The 23,935-nt window shown below is 40.9% G+C and overlaps 2 protein-coding genes and 1 long non-coding RNA gene across 4 annotated transcripts in view; all 3 read left to right on the top strand.

The window, feature by feature from the left end:
* Positions 1 to 5,458, top strand: part of fam49bb (family with sequence similarity 49 member Bb) — a 24,750-nt gene extending 19,292 nt beyond the window's left edge. For both annotated transcript variants that reach the window (XM_020619792.1, XM_020619793.1), the window contains exons 6-12: positions 1,018 to 1,154; positions 2,400 to 2,477; positions 3,220 to 3,336; positions 3,424 to 3,503; positions 3,583 to 3,709; positions 3,787 to 3,857; positions 4,697 to 5,458. In XM_020619792.1, the coding sequence (XP_020475448.1) occupies positions 1,018 to 1,154; positions 2,400 to 2,477; positions 3,220 to 3,336; positions 3,424 to 3,503; positions 3,583 to 3,709; positions 3,787 to 3,857; positions 4,697 to 4,760 (674 nt within the window). In that variant the 3' untranslated portion in view covers positions 4,761 to 5,458. The remainder of the gene's footprint in view (positions 1 to 1,017; positions 1,155 to 2,399; positions 2,478 to 3,219; positions 3,337 to 3,423; positions 3,504 to 3,582; positions 3,710 to 3,786; positions 3,858 to 4,696) is intronic.
* A 5,028-nt stretch (positions 5,459 to 10,486) lies between these two features.
* LOC109971515 (uncharacterized) lies at positions 10,487 to 15,008 on the top strand. Its single transcript, XR_002276556.1, has 5 exons — positions 10,487 to 10,559; positions 10,675 to 10,881; positions 11,964 to 12,043; positions 12,137 to 12,273; positions 14,624 to 15,008. It is a non-coding gene; the product is annotated as an uncharacterized LOC109971515 (long non-coding RNA).
* A 3,307-nt stretch (positions 15,009 to 18,315) lies between these two features.
* ankha (ANKH inorganic pyrophosphate transport regulator a) overlaps positions 18,316 to 23,935 on the top strand; it is a 90,116-nt gene continuing 84,496 nt past the window's right edge. Inside the window, exon 1 of the mRNA XM_020619765.1 lies at positions 18,316 to 18,466. The gene's annotated coding sequence lies outside the window, so the exon portion shown is untranslated. The remainder of the gene's footprint in view (positions 18,467 to 23,935) is intronic.

Genomic DNA, 23,935 nt, shown 5'->3' with positions numbered 1-23,935 from the left:
AGCAGGAACTGTAAAATACACACTGAATAATAAATGTAACTCAAGTGCTCATTTAGTGCCACGCAGCTCATTGCGTCAGATGTTGAGCTCTTCTGGGTTCTGTCATTACTGAAGCGTCTAGTTTGAATTCTAAGCACCGTCTGCATCTATAAATAAAAACTCCCTCTGGCTTTAAAGCTTTTTTATTTCACAACTAGGTGTTGGAAAGAGATGTTTGATTGCTTGAAAGTTAATTTCATGTAATCTTTTCCTCGCGAGCCTCCTCATGCATGATTATCGATCTATGGGTATGCTGTGTCAAGGCACAGCCCAGGCTTTGTGTAAACTTACTGTGAAAACAATGAGCGTAATCCTGCTGTGAATGAAATCCCGTCCCTGCCCCCATCCCATTTCATGCCACTAAGATAATTAGCCCCATGTCTCATCTGCCTCTGAGCAGGAGCCCCCACCCCCCACCCCAGGGTTGGCACTTGGCCCTGGGCAGTTTGAGGACCACCTCTGCCCCATTCCATTATCATCTCTGTCCTAATCGGGTTGCTTCAGCTGGCTGACGCACTGCTCTGTTCACACATCTAACTGTGGTTATGAGGAAGAGTGAAGAGCTGAAGAAAACTGAATAGTTGATATAAAACTTTCCACCAGCTCAAGATTATATCTTCAGATTTTGTCTGACCAACATTCAAAAACCCAAAATATTCAGTTTACATTTAAGTAAAAATGGAACAACCAGATGTTTGACATGTTTGTTCAAACGATTGATCAGAAATAAAAATTGTTTAATTTAGTGGAGCCAAAGCAACTGAAATTTCTCAAATGAGTAATCACTTCAGTCAGCAAACATGCCAACATCCTTCAAGGGTAAAGATTTACTGCTTTTGTCATAATTGGTAAATAAGCTGAATATAATTCAGATTTGGAAACAGTTGCCTGGACCAAAGAAACAAGCACACACATTTGAAGGTCTCTTTGGGCTCATTTCAGTATTGAGGGTTTGTTTTGTTTTTTCTCCCCTCACAGAGGCCGCGCTGCACAGCCTCCTGAGAGCTCTGACCAGCGTGACCTATGACCCCACTCAGCACCTGGAACGGGAGCAGGCGCTGGCCAAGCAGTTTGCAGAGATCCTGCACTTCACACTGCGCTTCGACGAGCTTAAAGTAAGATGTTTCTGTATATAAAGATAAACTCACATTTTTATGCTGATTTTAAACTCTGCATTTTCCTTTTGCAATACAAACCAGACCTCCTTTTGCCCTGTAGCCTGCTGATGCTGCTTAATTGATTTTTGCTCTGCCATTAAAACTGCAGCACGTTTAGCATTTAATTTGAATCCTGATGCTGCTCTGCTGTTTATACCAGTGGATGTCAGTGGAATGGCTAATAAGGGTAACTGGGGAAGCAAACTGAGTCGAGTTCTGCATAGGGCAGGTTTTATAAATGATGGCAGTAGGACTCTTCAAGAACAAGCTTGAATTCAGGCACAAATCACTGACATGCAACTCAGAAAATACCGAGCATGGGTGTCAGTCAGATTTCCCATTATCAGAACCATAATTGTCTGACAGCAGGTGAACTGGTTCCTCTATGCCCTCACTCCTTAAAAGCAAAAACCTAAAAAGAAACGCAACCTGGCACCCCGAGGCAATTTGCTGTGATGTCCCAATTAGCGCCCACTAGCCAGGGTAGCAAGATTAAAGCATGAAGGTCGGTGGGGGGGGTGGCATGCCAGGCCCATTCATCAGCCTTTCAGACCCGTACATGAGCTAGTTAGTGTGTGTGTGTGTGTGTGTGTGTGTGTGTGTGCGCAGCATACAGCGCCTCCCCAATGAGGCACCCTGTTCCTAGTGGACATGGTACCAGTCTACTGTAGTGGGATTAGTGCGCTACCAGCGCAGCTTCAACTGTGACAGGCTCATTATCCAGAGGATGGACTGACTGGCGGGATGTTTGAAAGAAGCTCTGTGGTTTGTTCATTTTTACTGGGAGGGCTCAGGATAGCTTCATGTTAAAACCAGATGACTTATATTTGTGTCCTTAAAGTTCCCTTCTGTGGTTTTTATCTGAGGCAGTGAGTGTAAATAACATCAGACAGAAAACACACGTCCTCTGTTCTCGCTAACATCTCCTTCTTAATACAGCCCTTAATACCTTTGTGTCGGCTGTATAATTGTTGACCCTCTTGTCACAAACTCTCCCCATGTACAGTGGGAAAATAACTGAATATTTTCTGACAGCAGAGGTGATGAGGATGTAAACGCAGGGGTATATGTCAGAGGACTGAAATTCAGTTCAGCAAAAGCATTCTGTCGTGGTGATGGTGTTTGGTTCAGAGCTGGATGCCCTGCATGTAGAAAAGCTCCTCACTGCCTCTAACTGTATTAAAACACTTCTCTGTTTCACAGATGACAAATCCTGCCATTCAGAATGACTTCAGTTACTACAGGAGAACCCTGAGCCGCATGCGGATCAACAACGTACCGGTGAGCATGTTGCATCCTCCCCCTCACTGCAGCCTTATTTAACACCTTTTTTTATTATTATTTTTTATTTCATTTCATTTTATGGACAATTCTCATATTAATCAACATTACTGTAAATATACCAGTGTTTGCCAAAAAGCTAATTTTCAACTGTTATCCCTTAAAATTAGCTGTGGGTAGGTGAGGGAAATAAGTCTGTCCAAACATCTGAGTTCAAGGCTCCTTCAATGCAGCAAATGAGTGAGCAGTAAATAACCACGACAGAGTTTCAGTCTGGTATGTTCTCGAAGGAGAGGAGTCTCCAGCAGGCATTTGCTCACGTCATAAAAAAGAAACAGTGTAGTCTCTCAGCATTCGGTTAGTGCTCGACTCCTTAGCTCTTCCTGTAGGAAACCAAGCCCCTTATCTAAGTTTAACTTGACTCTTAGCTTTGTGTTTTCTGTGCTACTGCAACAGTATCAAGTCAGTGATTACATTAAATTGCTTTAATAAACACAATACATTGTCTGACAGTTCTATTACTTTGTAACGTGAAGCTTGAGATCATCATGACCAAAGATAACAGTTGCCGCTCTGATAACTTTGAGAATGTTACAAACCACTGTCTGAGCTTTACACACCAACACAGCCACAGCCCCCTGTATCAGTTGTTCTCTGTTCTGCAGCTGATCCTGACTTTGGACATGAAAGTAATTTTTCAATACATTTCTTTTTTTTTTTTTTTTTTTTAACTGGTTTTCAGGCAGAGGGTGAGAATGAAGTTAACAACGAACTGGCCAATAGGATATCGCTGTTCTATGCTGACGCCACACCCATGCTGAAGACATTAAGTGATGGCACAACAAAGTTTGTATCGGAGGTGAGACTGACAGGACATGCAGTGAGCTTTTGTGTTTTGGCAACATCTGTGTGAACACATCCTCTCAATTCTTTTCTCTCTCTACAGAATAAGAACCTGCCTATTGAGAACACGACAGACTGCTTAAGCACAATGGCGATGGTGTGTAAAGTCATGTTGGAAACACCGTAAGTGGCTTTTTGTCAGAGCTGATCCACTTCTTGTTCATTACCTTCATGTGTCTGATCTGTCCTTCATGTCCTGCAGCGAGTACCGCAGCCGATTCAGCAGCGAGGAGACGGTGTCTTTCTGCCTCCGGGTCATGGTCGGCGTCATCATCTTGTACGACCATGTCCATCCTGTAGGAGCCTTCGCTAAGTCGTCCAAAATCGACGTGAGTTTGGCCGTCTTCACTCCACTGTCCCACCTCTCAGCTTGTTCTAAAGCTAACAGTCTGCCTGTGGTTCACAGATGAAAGGGTGCATCAAAGTCCTCAAAGATCAGCCTCCGAACAGCGTCGAAGGCCTTCTCAATGCTCTCAGGTCAGCTCCTGCTGCAGGCCAGTTGTGTTTTTCCCCTGCCGCTCAGCATGTGGTCTGTTTGTAGCTCACCACTGTGAGCTGGATGATGTTGGCGTCTGAGATAGACCACCTGGTTTCTTTCAATCCCCGCTAACACACTGGCTTGTTCACTACCCAGTCCATCAGGGAATTGGTCAGCTGTGCGTCCGATTCTGGTTGCCTCCCAGATTTTATTTACTAAGGTTTTGAGGCTCCTTTTTGGCACTAAACGGTGAAATTGCATGTGTTTCTTATTAACCAAGCAGTCGCATTTTGGTTTTGTGCCAGAAAAAAAGAAGCAGCGTCACTGGAAGTTGTGTGTTTAGTCTCATGCAATACGTATGTATTTTAAGGGGGTTCCATTCAGAGACGCAAAATATGGGAGGAGATAATTTATACAAACACCCTCAGCACCTGATTTACCACCACAGACTGCTCACTGTGGCAGGAGGAGCTCAGGAGAATGCAGCTTTAAAAATCAGCTGTTGGTGCCTTCACGTCCCAATGCTGTAGCAGTGGATGGAAACGTGCACATTCATTTACACTTACTTTTGCTAATTTTCTGTACTGTACACACAGTAGTCCAAACTACACAGTAAAATGCTTCTCGCACATTGATTCATCAGGATTAACGTGTCAGTTACAGGAGATGTTTTTCACTGGACGAGTATTTTTACTTAGATTTAGCTGGTAATACATTTGTGCTTCTACTAGTACACCTTGGAATGAGGCTTTTATGTCTCACAGATTATTTTTAAATGAAGGATCTACTGTCTTCTTCCATCAAGTACTGATGTGGTTTATTTCATCACGTGTTGCAGGTACACAACCAAGCATCTGAATGATGAATCGACCAACAAGACAATCAAGAGCATGCTGCAGTGAGACTGAGCTGCTGCTGCCTCAGCCTGCTGGGGGGAGACACCACTCTCCTGACGGATGTCAGTGCACAGAATGTTTTGTGTGTGTGTGTGTGTGTGTGTGTTTGTGTGTGTGTGTGTGTGTGTGTGTGTGTGTGTTTTTATTGTTTTTGTTTTTTTAATTGGAAAAAAAGAGCTGCATCTCCTCCCTCATTTATAATGCAAAATGCTACTGCCGTAATGAACATCTTTTTCTGTGCCTAAAAGATGTTGCTGTAATGTTTTTTTTGGTTTTTAAATGTCTTGGTTTTTCCCTGTACAGGAAATGGGAGTGCTTTGACTTGAAAATTTTAAAGAGAAATATATAGAGATCTATACATTATTTTTGTTTGATTTGTTATTTAATATTACATCCTTTGCATGATGATATTGTCTATTTAAAAAAAAACAAACAAATGGTTCAGTTGGTCTGCTCTGTTGTGCATTATTAAATGTTTTATTGAAATGGTACTTGTCAAAGTGAGGTTTAAAAGTACTGTTTTTATATATTTTTAAAGGTTTTAATTTGTGCATGTCGTTTTTTGTTTTGTTTTTTTTGGTTTTGTTTTTGTTTTGAAAACTTCAAACTGTGACATGTGCAGATTCAAGTTAAAATCAGGCATCTGTGTAAATGGACCTGTATGTCGCGGCTGCAGAAATTAAAAGGAGAACTCTTGTTTTCTACTTCCGCCTCATCAGGTTTGGTTTATCTCGTCGTCACCGGCGGGCTGAGAGAAGGTTCTGTCAGAGTTTTGTGTGAGAGCAGCAGTGAGATGCACCATCTCTTGGTGTACCACAGAACAGTTGGGTGTCACAGCTTGATCAAGTAAACGCAGTGATCCACACAGGCCCATTTTTTTTTATTTTTTAACGAGCTCAGCCATCTTTAACCTTTATTTAGCTTTTGTTTGTTTTTTGCTAACTTGGATGAGTAGAATTCATCACACCAGATTTTAAAACTACAAAATGTTGTGGCAAAATGAATTAGTTTCAGTGGACCTGAAGCAGTCGTAGGATCTGCTGAACAATGTGAAAATAATGAACTTCCTCTTTATGAGGACATTGCTTATACAATGTGGGCAGTGCAGCATTTATTTAGGGATTCTGAGACTTTGTTTTTGCATTTTACACTAATCTACAGACTAAAAGACCTGTAGGAAACAGATACATTAGCTTTTTCTGTTAATTTACATACATCAAATAACAGTGACAGTTTGTTTTCTTCCTTCCTTTGTTAAATATATTGCGTGTATCGGACTGTAAGCCCTTTTGTCATCTATCGAATTGCTGCCAAACTGTTGTAAGACACAGTCGGGCTTTTGGGAACTGAATAGCAACAGCAGACCACAGGACATTGCAGGAGAAACTCAGATGTGCAGATCAAAGCCTCTATGGAACTTTGTGTTCCTTAAAGTAAACTAATGCAGTAATATGTGCCCCCTCAGAGGAAGATACAGGGATGTCTGGAGGAAGTGAATTATGATGGTGGTCACACCTTGCAGAAATCATCTCCTGGCCCCAGTCATGCAGAGGGTTTCAGGACAGTTGTCACCATGTGGCTTTTATTGTCACAGTTCAAGCAGATGGAGCTGATCTGGCTGCTATGGAAAGTAGTTTGCAGTGCGACGACCGAGGGAAGGAGTGTTGCTTTATGGAGGAAGCTGGAAAAGTTAATCCTTTTGAGTTTTCAGAGGACAAATTCGCCTCCTCTTTCTGCTCAAAATGAAGCCTTTTCTAAATGCACATGTCGTCTGACTGAGGTCTCTCATGGTGCTTGAAAGTTTCACATTTGAACTACAATGTGGCACAGTGAACTGGCACAACTGTCAGTTATTTCTGAGTAAAAGTTTCTTCTTTTATTCCAGTGAAAACCCCAGCAGCCTGAGAACTGTTCTGTCCATAAACCACAAAGCCCTAACACATTGCTCATCTGTCTCTGGGGTGAGACAAGTTTTCTTTTCTGAGAAAGACAACGGCTATCCTCTGAGACCACCCTGCCACCCTCCCAACCTCCCCTTCACACACAAACGCACTGCCACAGATGCAGAGCCCCCCCCCTCAGAATCCCACTTCCTTCTGTACGTTGCCTTAATCGGGGGAGTCTTAGTTAATCAGTCGTGTCAAAACATTAACGGCTAATTGAGGATCACGTTTCTTGCCAGTACATCTAAACCAGTGGTGCTGTAATCTCGGTCCGTTGGGGAGATAGGACTATTTGCTTGGGCAAAGCATCAGTGCTTTTACCAGGAACTAAGAGTCAGTGAAAGTATTGCTACACATCAGTGAGAGGGGACAGGCCTGTGCCAAGTTCCTCAAAAACACTGTCAAAGAAAGGAGATGTGGTACACCAAGAGGATTGTTTTTAATTAACTTCTGCAGATAAACACACTTTGAAAAACAATTTATATTGAGTTGTCACACATCAGGATAACAGTCCGTAACCCAGTAATGACCACTGACAGGGAAAACCAGTTTTAAAGTGGTGCAGTTTTATGATTATTCAAATAAAACTAAACTTTTTCTTTCTATTTTTTGTGCAATTAGTGATAAGAGAACATTCTGATAGTTAAAGATAAAACTATTAATTGATTAGCAATAATCACCTTCCAGCAAAAATGTGAAGATTTGCAGGTTTTCCTTATCATAACCAAGAGTGAACCAAATTTCATTTTGGTTCTGGACTGTTACTTGGACAAAACTAACCATTTTAATATGTGTTGTATGATATGTTGAACTATGTTACCGTTAACATTTTATAAACTGAACAGGTTCTTTCTCACTGTAGTAGGAACGTATCCCTCTGTTACTGGGCTGCAACAGAGGGATACGTTGTGCTTGGAATTAACTTGGAAGTGAGTTTGTAGATTTCATAGCTGGTGCATTTTTGCAGTTTGTGGTTAGTGGGATACCAGTAAAACCTGCTTCTGTGTGGATTATACTTGTGCATGTGCGACACCTGAGTCGCTCTGGCTTTTTCTCCAGTTTATTCCTGCCTTAGTTTGGTTCATGTCTGTGTCTGAAAGAAATGAGCAGTAGGAAAAAGCTTCCACAAGTTTCACCTTAGGGACTCTGAAAGAATCGAGATATGTCTAATAGCAGTCCAAATGGCCATACATATGGGCTGAGTGCATTTTTACACTAAATGAGGGCCGTGTATTTTGTTTTTTTTTTTTTTTTTTTACAGTGTAGCTGTGTTCAGCCAGTGTGGAGAGTAAGAAATATTACAGCCAGTCACACCTATTCTGATATACTGTACATATATGAGCGTCGGGCTTGTTTTAAGACTGACTTGAATAATCCCCAATCTTTTAATGTGAATTTAAAATATTTTGACAGATGCTTTTTCTAATTTATTACCAATCTCTAAAGCGTTAAATATTTTTATCGAATATTAATATAATCACTACTTTAAGGTATGTTTTTAGGAAATATATGACAATTTTATGACAAACCTATTACAACAAAAGTGTTTAGATTAATGCCAGGTTTTGGCATCAAGATATTTTTTTTTTTAGATGTGCTATGCCCACACTCACTTCCAGTTTTTATACACTCTACTTATTGCAATTTCCTCCAGCGGAGGTCCTGAAGGGAATCGACCGTTATCTGTCGTTCTGTATGACCATAAATCATGACTGAGTCCTGATGACTGTGCAACTGTGGTTAGTGTCTCCACAGTCGAAATCCGTCCCCAGCCATCCTGTCACTGAGTAATATCCTACAGGAGAGCTCCACGTTCAGACAACAGGCCTGGCTGTGTGTGAAATCTGTTGGTGTGGTCTCACCAGGTTATTGTGTTTCAGTGGTTCATGCAAAGATGGTGAAATGGTTTCAGTTTTGTATAACTTGGTGAATGGAAGTCTCAGGTACAACAGGGTGGAAATGTTTGAGGCCCTTGTAGCACCAAAGTCAATAGTGACACAAAAAGCTGTGATGCTGTTTAACGTGCGTTTTTGTTTCACCGAATCTCTGAGGTAGTGATAGCAAAATTAGTGCTAGACATAGAGTCACCATACCCACTTTTAGGAGGAACAGAGCAGGTTTTAAACTTCTTGTGTGGACCTTTAACAAGTAACGGAGCCACATTATAAGCATTTGTATTATGTTTAACAACATTTGCAGTAATTGCATTTCTCAAAGCTTGCATGTCGAGAGAGTCAATAACTAATTCAAGACAGTGAACACAGGGTCTAGAAAACAAATATATTGATTTGAAAATGTGTCTGATTATACCTTTAAACTGTAAAAACTGTCACGGATGACGACTTGAATCCAGTTAGATTTGTGTGAGAACAGTAGTGGGTTTTTGCTCCATAGGCTGATGGAGGGCATTTAGACTGAATTATAAACTAGGGTGCACTATGTGAGTTTGTGTTGAGGAAAGGGAGGAGTGTTTCAGCTGGTGCAGCGCACTGCTGACTTTAAGCCTGCGCTATGACTCTCCAGCTGCTACTGAGTGTGCACATTAATGCAATCAAGCCCTGTTGGCACCAGTTACTCTGTTCGTCTCCTTCGCCTTCATGCTTCAGAATAATCTTACATTAATAGAAAGGGTGCAGTCAAAGACGTCCAGCATAAGTACGACGCCTACATAAGCAGAGTTTTACATGTGGGACTTGATAGTTTTCAAATTAATTTATTTTAGCAAGTTTGTTTTTTTAGTAATTAAATTAGAGGCAACACAAGGCAGATAATTCCACTGGCATTCACCAAGATTTAAGTACAGTAGAAGTAAAATGATCTTGCTTGAAGAATCAGTTAGGCAGCTATTTTGATAAGTGATTAAGCCATTTTCAACCAAAAACTGTGAACATTGCTACACATTCGCAGTCTCCAGTCCCTGTGTCTCTTATATATTGTAGTAAATGGAATATTTTGAGTTTTGGAGTTCTAATCAGGAAAACAAGACAAGATTTTCAATTTGATTCACATTTTTCTCAGTATTTTTTTGACATTTCATAAAGCAAACAGTCAGCTGCAGCCCTACTCGCTTCATTTTTACGTACTGACTTAAAGACTCAATATGACTTTCTGTGATGCATCGGTACTCTCATCGCTGACCTATTACCCTTCAGGGTGTGTCACATAACAAGTGAACAGATACAGCTGTACAATTCACATCTTCAGCATTGGTTAATCAGAGTCACAGAATGAAACAGATAAGGGTGCCCTTTAATTTCTCTTTGGCATATTTTCTTTTTGACAGATAAAGTAATGATGTACTGGGCAGAGAGCTTCCCAGTGTCAAGATCATTTTGACTGATTTACCCTCCTTGTGCAACACACACAGGTACAAGCACACATGCACTTGGTCTGGTCATGAGCCTGCAGGTGGTGCAGTAGCATCAGCTTTGGCTCACGGCTCTGTCTGTGTCGGCCTCTCCCTGACTGGAAGAAGAGCTGCTGACTGGAACACGTTTCCTCCGCTCAGCCAGTGCTGCAGAGGCAAAACCCTGATTCAGCTCTTTATGGGAGAACCCTGCCTCTGGGGCTGGGATAACATCACCAGGACTAGAGAGACTCACATCCCATCCATGCCACTCCCTGACACTCTGGAGCACACACGTGAAGATTATTAATACAGGTATGGATGTGGTTAATCGAAATGGGTTCTGATGGTACTGAAGATTTTTTTTTTTTGCTCATTTTTATGCTATTTTTCCTTTAACTTCCTCTGATAAAGGAGCTCAGATAGAGCTTTGGGCTCAACTAACCTGTCAAAGCCATAAATTGTTATTCACAGCCTGCAGAACTGAGGACTGAGATGGTTGTCGGTGGCCACAAGGTGACTATAAGTGACCTGTTAGATGACGCACCCTGGTCTTTACAGTCTGGAAACACCCTTACACTTTCTCATGTGGTCCCCCCTTCTCTTTTCCTTCCCTCTTCCTCTTTTACAGCACCCATCACCCTCCTCAACCACCAACCCCTCATCCTCTCCTGCTACTACACATGAATAATGCAGGAGGCCTCCTCGATCGTCGCTACCAACATGCTGCGGCATGTTTTATTCACACCAAAGTCAGACAGCCTCAAAGGCATCAGCAACAGCTCGGTGTGTGCTTGCTCTGACCTGCAGAGGAGAGTGACCCCAGTTCTTAATGGAAGTAAATATTTGCATTCAATTCTACACACTCATATCCTGCTGGAAATAAATGCTCTTGATTCAGGAGTGACTTTCCATTCCAGTGCTCTGTTTGTTGTTGTTTGTACATATTATAGGTGGTATCATTTTCTGTACACACTGAAATAACACAATGTTACAACATTCCTGTGCTGTATTTTAGTATGTGTCCAATATACAGTATGTATAAACACATTTCTATATGTCAGAAACCATCTCTTTTCACTTTCATTTGAAGCATTTTTGATGACACATTTTAAACTTTGAGTCATACAGGGAAATCCCATTTGTAGTCAGTTTGTCTTCTTGTGGTAGTTTTTTTTTTTTTTAAGTTTGTGTCTGTTTTTAGCCAATTTGTGGCAATTTTGACTTTGTTTGCATCTCTTTGTAGTTATTTTTCATCCATTTGTTTTGTGTCTGTTTTTTCAGTTGTTTAGAGTCTGGTTTTATTGTTTTGCTTATAGTCATTTAGAGTCCTTGGGGTTGTTTTCAATCTCTTTTTAGTCATTTTCTGTATTTTTAGTGGTATTGTAGTGTAGCTGTATCTTTGTAGTTATTTTGTGTTAATTGTTTGCCTCATTTTGTTGCTTTTGTGATCACTTTGTAGTTGTTTGAGTTTCCAATAGAAAGGTTAAAAGTCACTTCACCATGATCTTGTTTAGGGGGCCCCAGCTCTGCCCAGTAGACTTGTTCAGTAATCCGTCCATACACTTGGCCACATAAACTAGGAGCTAATGGAGCAGTATCATGGGTCAGATGTGTTTTCTGATATTCATGCCAAATGATATTCAAGAGCTGTAATGTTGTGGTCTAAGTGGGTGTAATCTATTTATGATGGGTTTATTTTTGCTGGGGTTTTTGTTTACAACCCATGTGGGGCAGGTGTGGGTGGAAGCAGTTGATCACTGTGTTTCTCCAGAGATTTTATGCTCAATAAGTAATTTCTGTACCCAAATGATTAAATTTAATCCTTGAAAAACTGATTTGATTCAGTCCTACCCATTCACTTCTTCTCTTTTGCTGGAAAATACTTCACATTAAACTACTATCACATTCTTTCTTTAGGTCAAAGAGCAACAAACATGTTTACCTGGACAGCTGTCCTGAAGATTAGATGTTCCCCAACTGTTTTGTGCATCGTCTGAGTGAGTGACCGCCTCTGTTGCTATTTTGAAAACAAACTTGTCTTACTCTAACAGACAGTGTTGTCACATTGGTTTTTCAACCTTATCTGACAGCCCCATCACCTCTGCTCACTACTGTGGGGTAAGAGAGGCTTTGGACACGCTTTGCTGACCCTCCACGCTCATGTCAACATGGATGACTGCACGTTGATGAACCAGTTACAAAACTTGCTTCTCTACACCTTTCAGAGGTATTTCATTTAGTATTCATTTATACTCCTCCTGGAAGGTCCCAGGTTTAACTCCAAGGATTTCTGTGCATGTTTGATCACATTTTGTCCACAGCACAAAGACATTTATCAAATCTGGCACCCAATTTTTTCTGTTTCTGTTGTCACCAAGGATAATCTCTTGCATCATCCAGTCTCTTATTGGTATGCACTCCTCAAAACGCTCCCTCACCTCTGAGCAGCACAGCATCCAGTATCCAGATGGTCTGCAGCCTCTTTATCCTTGGTGGCACCATTAGGTGCTAAGATTGGGTGTTACCGAGCACAAATATGGTTGGATTATATAGCACAAGCACTTTTTAAATCTCAAAACATAGCAATTTTAGTGACTGTAATTTAATTTCAGGCGCATTTCACCTTTAAAATGAACTAGTGTTGATGGAATATTTTCTCAAATGTTTCCAAATGACTTTTCCGACCCACATACAGATAATTGTTTTGTTTTGCAACAAATACTTTCATCACAATATACAGTATTTGTGCTCTGTGTTTACATTCATTAAGTAGGTCAAAGGCAAAATGTCAGTTTTAACTCCTTAATAACATCCTCTTTATGATTAAGTATAGATTTAAATTTTAATGTATAGTTAATTAAATCAAAACAGAAGGTGTCCATCCACTTTGAATGTTATCAGCCAATTGGTTGTTATCTGAGCATATAGGTTAGAAGGGCCATACTCCACCTTGTAGTTAGCTCAGGAGGCTGTTATCATGTACTGGACCTTCATCGTCATTGTTATAGTAATAAAAAGTAGTGCACGCCATGGTTTGGTGTAGTGGAAGATCATGGTTTAAGTTCAAATAAATGCTAAAGTAACAACACCAGACATTGATATGGAGCCAGTGCTTGTGGCAAAACAGAGCCTCTACACTTCAGCATGACAATTGTCAAAAGATATTGAAACATGCCAAAATTAATTATGTCTAACATGCCTAATTTTATGGACTGTAGATGCTGGTCCTTTATACACAACAAGGAGCCTCCTGGAAATCTTTCAATCTGCTACCATTCAGGTTTAGTAAATACAGCCTGAAAACAGATGTCACTGGTCAGATAGCCATCAAGGGGAAAGACAGTGGGCCCAGTGGAGCGATCCTGGCTGACAGAGGTCACATTCTGGGCTTGGAGAGTAACTGAGCACATCACTGAGCACTCACAACTTGACTCTTGGGTGAGTTATTGTGCTGAGATGGGAGGCCCTGCTCAGATCACTTCCATCCCATGCTGCCTGTGGTGCTCTGGAGGCTGGTTTGTGTTTGTAGGTGTAAAGTCTGTGGGTGCTAATGATGCTATTAAGGGAGAGCATCAAAGAGCAGGCATTTGTGCTTCAGCTTGGTTCACTTTTGCACTTTTCTTGTGCTGCATTATTAAAAAATATAGCTGCTGTACATCAGGCTCTTTCCTTTCTCCCTGCATGAAGTGATCGCATCATTTACTCAAGGCTTACTTAACCAGCAGAGAGGGGATAAAAGCTTGAGCAAGATGCTCTGACGCCCAACCATGATTTTTTTATGTGTTAGAGATTGTTCTTGAATTAAATGTTCGTTGTTAGACTGTTGAACTGAAATTTACTGCATCAGGTTCTGCAAGCCACAGTCTGACTAATCTTACCATTCTTGTTGTTAGATAGCATAAACCGTTGTTGAGTGTTATGGGCGAAATAGATGCAGAGCCGCTTATTTGTGATAATGTGCAACTGTTGTGCATTGTGTTCTCTAGATATAGCAGAGGACAGAACCTCCTATCATTTCTACTGTGAGCACAGCTGTTTATTAGCATGATTTTTTTTGTCAATTCTGTGGAGATCTGGCCAATGACGTCTGCTCAGCTTAAGGAGCAGCTCTGAGTGTGCAGTCTAGCTCCTCTCCTCAACAGGCTTTCCTCATCAGAAAGCCAAGTCTCAGAGGCCACTCTGCGCTGCCTGCCTGGGCCCGCGTGGTCTCAGCTGTTTGGGCTCTAGAGAGCATCGGCCCCACTCAGCTGTCTGTTCCCATCCCGAACCCCCTGCCCCTGTGCTAAACACCAGCAGTGTAACCCCTGCTGGATTGACAGCATCTGTCAGTGTCACTCATTCTGTAGCTTTTTGATGTTTGACCTTTTGAGACCCGATTGTGCTAACTGTAAACATGATTTGTTTTAACATTATGCTCCACTGTTCAGGTGCTGCGAGGGAAAATTACCGCTGTAAATATCCCCTTACACCATTGTGTTTACAGTATATAACTAAATGTAAAACAATATATCATATATAAAAGTTCATAAACAGATAAATCATCTGCAGCATCACTTCTCTTTGACCTTTCCTTTCAGACTGGAAACCTGAAACGGCCAGAAGAAGCCAGAAGCTTCACGATGCTGGTGGATAAGATCACGCCTTCACTCACCCTTTTTTTAGAGGCACTCACTGATCTGTGGGCTGAGTTTCCTTCATGGGGGAAGTTGTTTGTCAAAGACAGATCCCCTCAGGAGCTCTGCTGGATTTAAGGGCGTCCTCCACTGTTCAGGGGGCACATTTCTCAGAACTGCACTCATTCATGATGAGTGAAAGCATCCAGAGTTAAAAAAGAGCTGCCTCTCATCTCCATTCAGCAGCCCTGGCCCCTAATCTCTGCTGGGACGGCCCACAGTGACAAAGAAAGGCTGACACTCACATCAAGCACAAGACTTTGTAATAAAGGTTCTGGGTAACAGACAGTAAACAACATTTCAAAATATAACCTGGGATGCTTCGTCTGTGTGCAGTTAGAAACTTTTTAAACTTCTAAAATTCCTCAGGTGTTTTTAAAATTACACTCCTTTGATTAGAATAGTATTTACTGTGTGTTATTGTTACATTGATAACAACATATAGTGATAACTTTCATCTTTTACAAGTCTAGTTTTAAATTGTCCACATTATAACACAAGTTATACTAATGACACATACAGTTGTGTTTATTTTGCCAGCATTAATGCTACTGCAGCACAAATCTATGTGTGGTCCTAACCAAAGACACATCTCATCTCCAAAATGCGAACAATTACTACTGCTTAACATATATTTTCCTTTTCCACAACCTGATCAATTTCAGTTTGACTTTTATTTGTATTGCACTAAATCACAACAAATGTTGTCTCAGGATACTTTACAAAGTAAGGTCTAGACCTTACTATTCTTATTATTATAGAGGAAAAACCCAACAAATCACCCTTGAAAAAGTCATTTTTACAGAAAAAACCTCTGACCAGTTGGGGTGAGTGGATAGAGGAAAGAGAAAAGAACAGAAATGTAACAAGACATAACAAGACAGTCAAACACTGGGCAGGTTGATGTTGCCGGTGACAGCTCCTCAGAAACGGGCAGCTCCAGACCCAGGGCTACCTGCAGAAAGGTACAGGGAGAGAACCAGCATCACCTTATTTCTAACCCATATGAAAAATGCAAAAAGAGTACGTGCTCAAGGAACTACACAGTGCCAGACCCCCTGGCCTTTTCAACAGCCATGCCTGGGCCATGTATTTGAAGCACAAGAACATCACCAGGAAGAACACCAACAAGCACACTCCAATCATTTACCTCTCACACCTGCTGCAAAACACAAATAAGTACTTGCTAATTTGTCTGCCGTCTGTTTGCCAGTTCAGACTGGTGCAGCAGAACTGGTGGCCTACTTTTACCAAAACATCCAAACAAAGCCGGAGGACGATTCGTTAAATAGCAGTAGCCCTTGGAGCTGGTGGCGCTCTCCTCTTCTGGTGTTGTTGCTAGGAGACAATGGGTATAAAATCTGGCTTTGATGAGGTGCACCTGCTCACAGGGTCTGGAACATTCAACACATTGAAGGAAAAACTGATCAGAGCAGCATGAATCCCTGTTTTCTGTCCTGCTTTTTGTGATTAGATAACTGAGCTGAATAAAGTAGCAAAATCTTCAGGGACAGATGTGCCTGTGCACAGATGTTTTCTGCTCTTGTGCCCATACTGTATTGTACTTTGCATGCTCTCCCCAAACTATGCCCTTGCTCTGTCTTTTGCAAATGAGTAACCACAGCATGTGTTCAAGAAACTATAAAGCACAAAAAGAATTAAAATCAAACCATTCTCATGACTTTAAGCAAAGCACAGCATCCTCTCTGAAAACTACCACACCCAGTTAACAACTGATCTCCACTAGATACTAAAGATGGAAAAGACACTACTTTTATATGTGAAAATGGGTCAGTTGCATTATAATTCATCGACATCTTAAATGGGATGTGAGCTGAGGTGAGAAAAGCACAGAATCTGTGATTATATAACTGAGAGTTATGGTAATCTGCTGTTGCTTTACTGTTGACACAACAGCTGACTTCTGAGTTTCAACGGGAGTTCCACACATTAATATAGGAAACTATATCAGCTTGCATAACTAACTAGCCAACTAACCAACTAATTAACTAACTAACTAACTGTATATTTTTCTTTTGGGCGGATACTATTCATGCAGAGTAAAAACAGACTTCATCATCAGACCTTTTTTTCAAGGAAAGGAATGTGAACCAAACTGTTCATTGTACATTGCATGAGGATTAAAACAGCACTTTTGTGGTGTCTCATTGGTCCATCTGCTGCTATGTGTGCCTTCTGGGCTCCACTGTACTGTGCATGTGTCAGACTGGATCGCCTCCAACTCCAGTCTGGAAGATGATCAGCTGGGTACGACAGACTGTGCCAGGGAACCACAGGCAAGAGCCAATAAACACCTTCATATCTGCACGCTGACCTGCTGAGCTGCAGAGTGTTAATTGTGCTATGGGTCATTAGGCTTAGCACAGGCATATTCCAGACATGGCCTCTTTGTAGGCTTTGACTTTCTGCTGGGCATCCTGGGTAACAACTGTGGAAGCCAGCATCAAACAGGCTGGTTTGAGCCACCGAGTTAAAATGAGGAAAGCTGACCTAGTAGCCCTGTTACCAGATATAGACTAACAAATCTCAACAGGATACAGTAGGACTCCCTTTTTAAATAAGTTGGTTGTGAGTAAAAAATATAAAAAAGATCAATATTATGATTCTTTTACCTTGAGGAGAACTTACCTCTGGAACCCATCGTGGTGATTTATGAGCCTACCCAGGTCAATGGGCAACTCCATTTAAGATGCTCAGTGAGGCAGATGGGGAGAGAGGATAATAAGACTTCAGGGCAGGCAAGAATCATTCGCTCGGCTCGTTTGATGTGTTTGTCTGGGCTGAGGCAGATGATGACGGTGTGTTTGATGTCCACTGGCCATTTATTTTTCCAGTTTTTGGGACCAGTGACCTGGTGCCCTATTGAAGTCTGTTTTTTAATGTTTATTTGCTCAATGGGGCTAAAGGGGTGAGGAGAAAGTAAAAGACAGATAAAGGCCTGAAGCCCCAGACCTATTTCATCCAATGTCTGTGCCTCTCCAGGGCTTTCTTTCTAATGGGCTGCTGGTGATGAGTGTGGAGGATGGAGAGAGACTTTAGGTTATTTCTCAGATGTTTTTCTGGGTTTTCAACATTGTGTTTGAAGTCTGGCTTCCATCCGAAAGTAATGCAAATTTGCCAACAGATATTTTCTTACAGTACCTGATGTTTTTGTACAAAGTAATATAACAGGGTAATTACTCATTAAAAATGTTTAATTCACAAAAATAATGAAATGGAACAATTATTTACATACGCTTCAGTCTGTAGCCTTCAAATGAATCACAATAAATAACTGAAAGGTCCTTTAATAGGTTAGGAAACCTAGGTACGTATTTTCTACGAGGCTTTCTCGTACGTGTTTACACTCAAAATTTCATTGGCTTTGATGCTTGTCAATCATTTTGCCAACGCCTGTGATTGGCCAGGGTAACACTGAGGAGATGATAGGCTGTCCCTCGCCGAGTGTTGGCTGATCACTTTGATTGACGTACTGACTGATAAATGGGAGAGCTTATACGCGTTCTGTTTACAATATGGCGTCGCTGGGTTAGCATTAGCAGTAGGCCAGAAGAACACTGATCAAAAATAGAGACGCTTCAGTTTTTGGACTTTTTCTCCATGAAATGGAGTGGATTTTGGAGACGATAGGCTGGATGGAGGCTGGGTGGATTTTGTTAATAGGAAATGTGATAAATATGGTGTTGAGCTGTGACTTGGACAAATCTTGGCTACAGACTGAGATAGGTAGGGAGCAACTATTCTGTTTTGTGCACTATACTGCTGAAAATATTAATTAACAGCAGTTATAGATATGGAGACTATAACATGCTTCATTTAAGTTTAGCTAAAATTTGGAGACTTTTAGCTTTCAAAGGGTGTATGGCACAAGGCTGCAGTGTCCCCACTGGTGGGACAGTGCTGGTTAGCCTAAGTAAACTTAGTTTTTTCTTTTCTCTTTTTTTTTTTGCATAACACAACTTACCGCTCTCTTACTGCCCCTGTCCAAAACTTGTTAGAGCATGTTTCTGCCCTCAAATTCAGAACAAGACAATGTAAACATAAAATATTATCTTATCTCTGTATTGTTATCAAATGAATATGAGCTATATGGGGTTTTAAAAATATTTCAGTTTTTATTTACAATTTACAGAGCATCCCAACGTTTTTGGAAGTGGTGTTGTATTATCAGGAGAATTGATTGTGTCAACGAAAGCGGCTATGGCAGATTTAACATGCTGAAAATCAGTTCATGTCATCTGATATTTCCATTCATGGTATGGACCTCTGGAGAGATCCTCTTTAAGTGACACTGTCAAAAGACACATCTGTGTGTCTTCGGTGTCTGAGCAGTGTTGCTGCAGTCAGCCTCCTTCTACCAGCCACCAGGGACTTTAACAGGGCAGCTCACCAAATCAAACAGTGAGCTACTACCCTCAACCCCACTGTGCTAATTTGTAAAGCAGAAACATGAGCTGTGGCATCATCCAGTGCACGCAGTTTCTGAGGATATTGAACTGGACAACAAGTTGTTGTACTGTATACTGGAAGTATTAGTAACTTCTCTTTTTAAAGATGGATGTGAATAGTCTTCTTGTGGCGTTCATGGATTGTTGTGACTGGGTTTTGGCCTGGTGAAAGCTAATGATGTCTACTTCTAATTCTATTTAAATGAAAACTTTAACTCAAATGACATTTTTAAATTAAAAAATTAGGTCCTACTATGAATAACGGTAAAGCACTTTCTGTCAAATCTGTACTGAGCTGATGTCTGTGCTTGTTAAAAGATGCTATGAAGTTGCAATTGTACAGTGTTTTTGTCACTTGAAAAAGGTTCTTCTACATGTAGTGCTTACATTTCACTAGTTCCCATCAGCAGTGTTACTGAAAGTCTGTCTGGTTAAATAAAGGTTAATTTGTGAAGGGTCATTCCTAGATCAGATTTCAAACAGTCACCCCATCCCTACCATTCCCAGAAAAAATAAAAGAATTCTTGGTTACGGTGGTTTATAAAGAGCATGTTTCAGATTACTGCTCCCTAGCAGAGCATGTTATGGTTGCACATTCCCCTTTGAGGTTACACCAGGGTTCAACCACCTCCTTATATCTTAGACTCTCATGTCGCCTCCCGCGCTGCCCCTCACCTGCCAAGTAGCTTTTCATTCCTGAGGCTCAAGTGAGGTCAGGCCCACGATCTGACCGAGGTCCTGCTTCACTTAGTCAGTAAGACTACATTCGTATTACCTCTTGAAGTGGTCCAAACCCAATCGTTTTCCCCTAAGAATGAGTAAGATTAGTGGCCATTTTTATCTTTCACTCTGCAGTGTGTGTACACAATGAAAAACAAGCTGCATTTATGGAAGTAACTGGTTTCCACAAATGATTTAGTAGGCTCATTGATTGCACTCACTATAAAATTATAACCCCACACTGACGAGGACGCTTCTGTGAATCAAAAATTTTATCATAACATTAAGTGGTAATGGAAATAAGGAATTGGAAGCTAATCAGAAATCAAGTAAAATAATGAAAGAAATAAAGGAGAAAAGGTTGAAAATGACTGTAAAATGTGCATGGATTTGTATTTTTCTGTTGGTCTGGCAACAACATTCTAACATTCAGCAATCAAACCTATACCACCAGTCACATGTAGATATCTCAGGGCTCCTGATATGTCTACATGAGCAATGAGACTTTATAATAGAGATGACCGTCATGTCTCAGTAACCCAGAGGGGGGTCTTTTATTAACAATGTTGTCTCTAGCCAGCAGGGCTTTCTTGACTGTGACCCTGACACATTTGCCCACATCAAATACCTGCAGACAAACACAGCTGTTGCAATATCAAGGAAGCCTTTATTGTATTTTTTTGTAACCACTGGGAATCAAGCGCACATGATACTTTGTTGACACTGAGAACAGTTTGGATACCACAGAGTATAAAATCTGCACATTGTACTGATTGCTCCCAATACACACTGTTTTACTGAGTAAAGTTTTGCTTTATGCAGACATAAGCACACACACACCGCTCAGGTGGTTGTAATCTGCATGATTAAGAGTCAATCTACTTCCAGACAGCACTAATCATAGCAGTGAGGGCAACACTGTCTGATGCTATTATGACAAAGGATATACAAAATAAAGAAAAAATGTAGAAATATATTCTAAAAACCTTTGAATGATATTTCTAAATTCAGTACAATATAATCCATAAATTAACAATACAAATTAGAGATAAAGAAAATTATGTTCTCAAAAAATATTCATCTTAAATCTGTAAAAGAAGAGTTTGGTCTGTAATTTCTTAGAAAATATGCCTTAAAATAATCCAAACATTTTTACAAAATCAGTTTTCTGTGATGAATTTGACTCAGGTTTTGTATTTTGCTGTTTTTGTCATGCAGTGGAGTCCCTATGTATTTTTCATACAGTTTTATGTCTATATATTTTGGACATTTCTCTAATGTTATTGTGAGTATTGTCACAGAGCCATTAAGTCAGAGTGGAACAGAATGTGTCATCCACGTTTGCTAGGATTGATCCAGCCTGAAACAGATTCACCTGTTATGCAAATCACAGCATCCTCAGTGACTGGTTTGTTGTCTATTACTTGCGTTACCAACTGTTCCTACCCTTTCCTCTGCTCTGCTCCTGTCACCTAGCAACCTTGACGGCTGCTCTGCTCGCTACTGGCGCTAAGAATCTTGGGATAGGGTGGGTTGTGAAGGATCCATAAGTTGGAGCCTTTGTTGCCCGGTGAAAGACAGACACATTTGAAGAGGCCTTCAAAATGGGATGGTCTTGTTGTGACCCTGTGATGCAGTTGGCCTTGAAATGCAGCCTTCGAAGGATTTGTTCCCTGAATTCGGACACAGGTTATGAGTGAGTGGTTCTTGATCCTTTTCTAAAAACTATCCTTCGTGGGTCTCATGAAGGACATAACGCAATGCTAAATCAGCGGAGTGCTCTTTTTAAGATCACGTCAGTTGGGGAGAAGCTTCATATGTAGATAATTTGCAACTCACCATAAAGTGATAGCTCACTTTTTCCATCAGTATGCTGGGCCAACAATGCCTTTTTAAGATCTACTACTCAAATAGTAGCTGGTGATCCTAATCTGTTGTCATGCAGTCGGGCCTCTTTACCTTCAGGCCGTGGTTAACAATGTGCCGTTTCATATCAGGAACAAAAGAGCCAAACTAAATCCTCCTCATCCGTTCAGGTTGTGGGAATTCCAGGCTCTTAACCTGGTCATTAAAGCTGTCCTGTAATGAAACTCAAGCCTCACCTGAGTCAGGGATAGTAAAAAAAAAGATGCCTTGCAGTCAGTACTTACAAATTGGTGGCGAGTGTGTGAGCATGCAGTGTTTTTTTTTTTTTAAATCCCAGGTGGAAATGCTTCAGGGTAGGATTCTTGGAGTGCAGCATATTTACATGATGTTGATGGATCTGCTAGTCATGTGTGCTCAGAGGAGTGTGTTTCTTTTCCCTGCAGCTACTTCGTGTTCAGTGTGTCTAGCTTTCATACTGCTGTTTCCTTATCTACTGTGTATGTGTGTGTGTGTGTGTGTGCAGAGAATTTCCCAGCTAGCTGATTTATTTGGCTTCACTTTGTACAAAACCAAACCTCATGTGAGCTAACCCCCTTTTTTTTCTAGGGGGTTACTTTTTTCCAGCCTCTCATGCCCTTTTCAGAAAAATGCTGAAGGTTGTGAGGTCAACAAATTCATTGCTGTGAAGGTGCTACAAGTGAGAGTGCCTTGTTTGATCTCAGTATGGTGCTTGTCTCCAATAAATTAACCTGCAATCAAGGCTGTTTAGTTTGGTTGGGGGCCATTTGTACAGGCTAACTGGCTAAGTTCAGGTATTTATGGGAAAGCATGTGCTTTGTCCTTATTGAAGGTCTGTAGAGGCTAAATGTGCAGTCCAGGGATCCTGCTTAGAATAGCTGTGACTCAGTCCCCGATTGATAACTTTCAAGTGAAAAGTATAATAAGGCTTTTAATGAACACATTGCAGAGGTGATGTTTTTTGTGTGTCAGAAGCCTCTTGGTTGTCATATACATGAGAGGGACTTATTGCAAACAGGGGCCTTCACATTATAGGCTGCTTGACTAAATACAGTCATTAAAGGTCTTGAGTTGAACTGCTGTATGCCATTGTTCAGTCCAGATGCTTACAGGGAGTTTTTTTTATTATTATCTTGCTAATTCCTACAGAAAATAATTTTTGTAATAGAGTAAATTTTAATTTCGGCCACATCACTTTAAAGCTGGTACACGGAGCCAACACCCACCTCAGACCAACCACTTCCTTGTTACGTTAAACCTGAGAGGATAATTTCGCTTCTCCTGCCTTGGTAATGATCATAATTGAAGGCTTCGACACCCCCTTCTTTTGCTTCTTAGTTTCGGGGTGGTGAGCCCTTTTTGTGTCGTTGGTGGATTTCACATAGCTCCCTCTGAGAGCTGCTGTGAAGTCATCCAGCAGCACTCCATTACAGGTGGTCAAAGCATCTGTTTACCCACATTAGAGCAGCTGTGTGCAGACTTTGAGCTTTTTGTGAGCTCAGGTAGGCGGATTCCATGATGAGGAAGACTTGGCTCTAAAGTATCTGAAGTGACCAGACTTCCTTCCTGTTAAACATAAAAATATCACAGTATGTAATGTGAGCACAATGATTTGAGTTTTTAAAACGTTTTTTTTGTTTTCATGCAAATATAACAGTCCCTCATTTAGGATTCACTGTGCTTGGAAAATGAGATCACTTTAGATAGTAAACTAACAGAAACTGTATAAAAATAATCAGATCTTTTTTTGTTTTTGTTTTTTCTTTAAATGATTTGTTGATTAACTTGTTATGACTGCTTGACATTGAACTTGCGTGCTACTTTGTGTTGCCAATCCGCCCTTCTTAATCTATCAAACACCATATTCTCACAGTACTGGCTATCCCTTTCTGCCTAACTGTTTCTCCTGCTTTGTGTGACCTGCTGATGTTTTTGTGGCCACACACATGATTTACAATAGTGATGAAAGGACTGGGCCTTAAATGGGAGCCGGAGGGGGCTGACACGTTTCTAGGAGGAATAGCATATGTGGCTGATGGGTGTGTATGAGTGTAAAGGGATGGCACTTCTTATGAACATGCACGACTCATGCCCTTAAATACCCATAAACACTTCAGTGTGTATGCTGTGGTATATCTGAAAC

The sequence above is a fragment of the Monopterus albus genome, unplaced genomic scaffold (assembly GCF_001952655.1).
Source record: "Monopterus albus unplaced genomic scaffold, M_albus_1.0 scaffold226.1, whole genome shotgun sequence".
Classification (NCBI taxonomy): Eukaryota; Metazoa; Chordata; class Actinopteri; order Synbranchiformes; family Synbranchidae; genus Monopterus; species Monopterus albus.
Note: the sequence above shows the minus strand (reverse complement) of the source record. Positions and strands in the feature narration are given on the sequence as shown.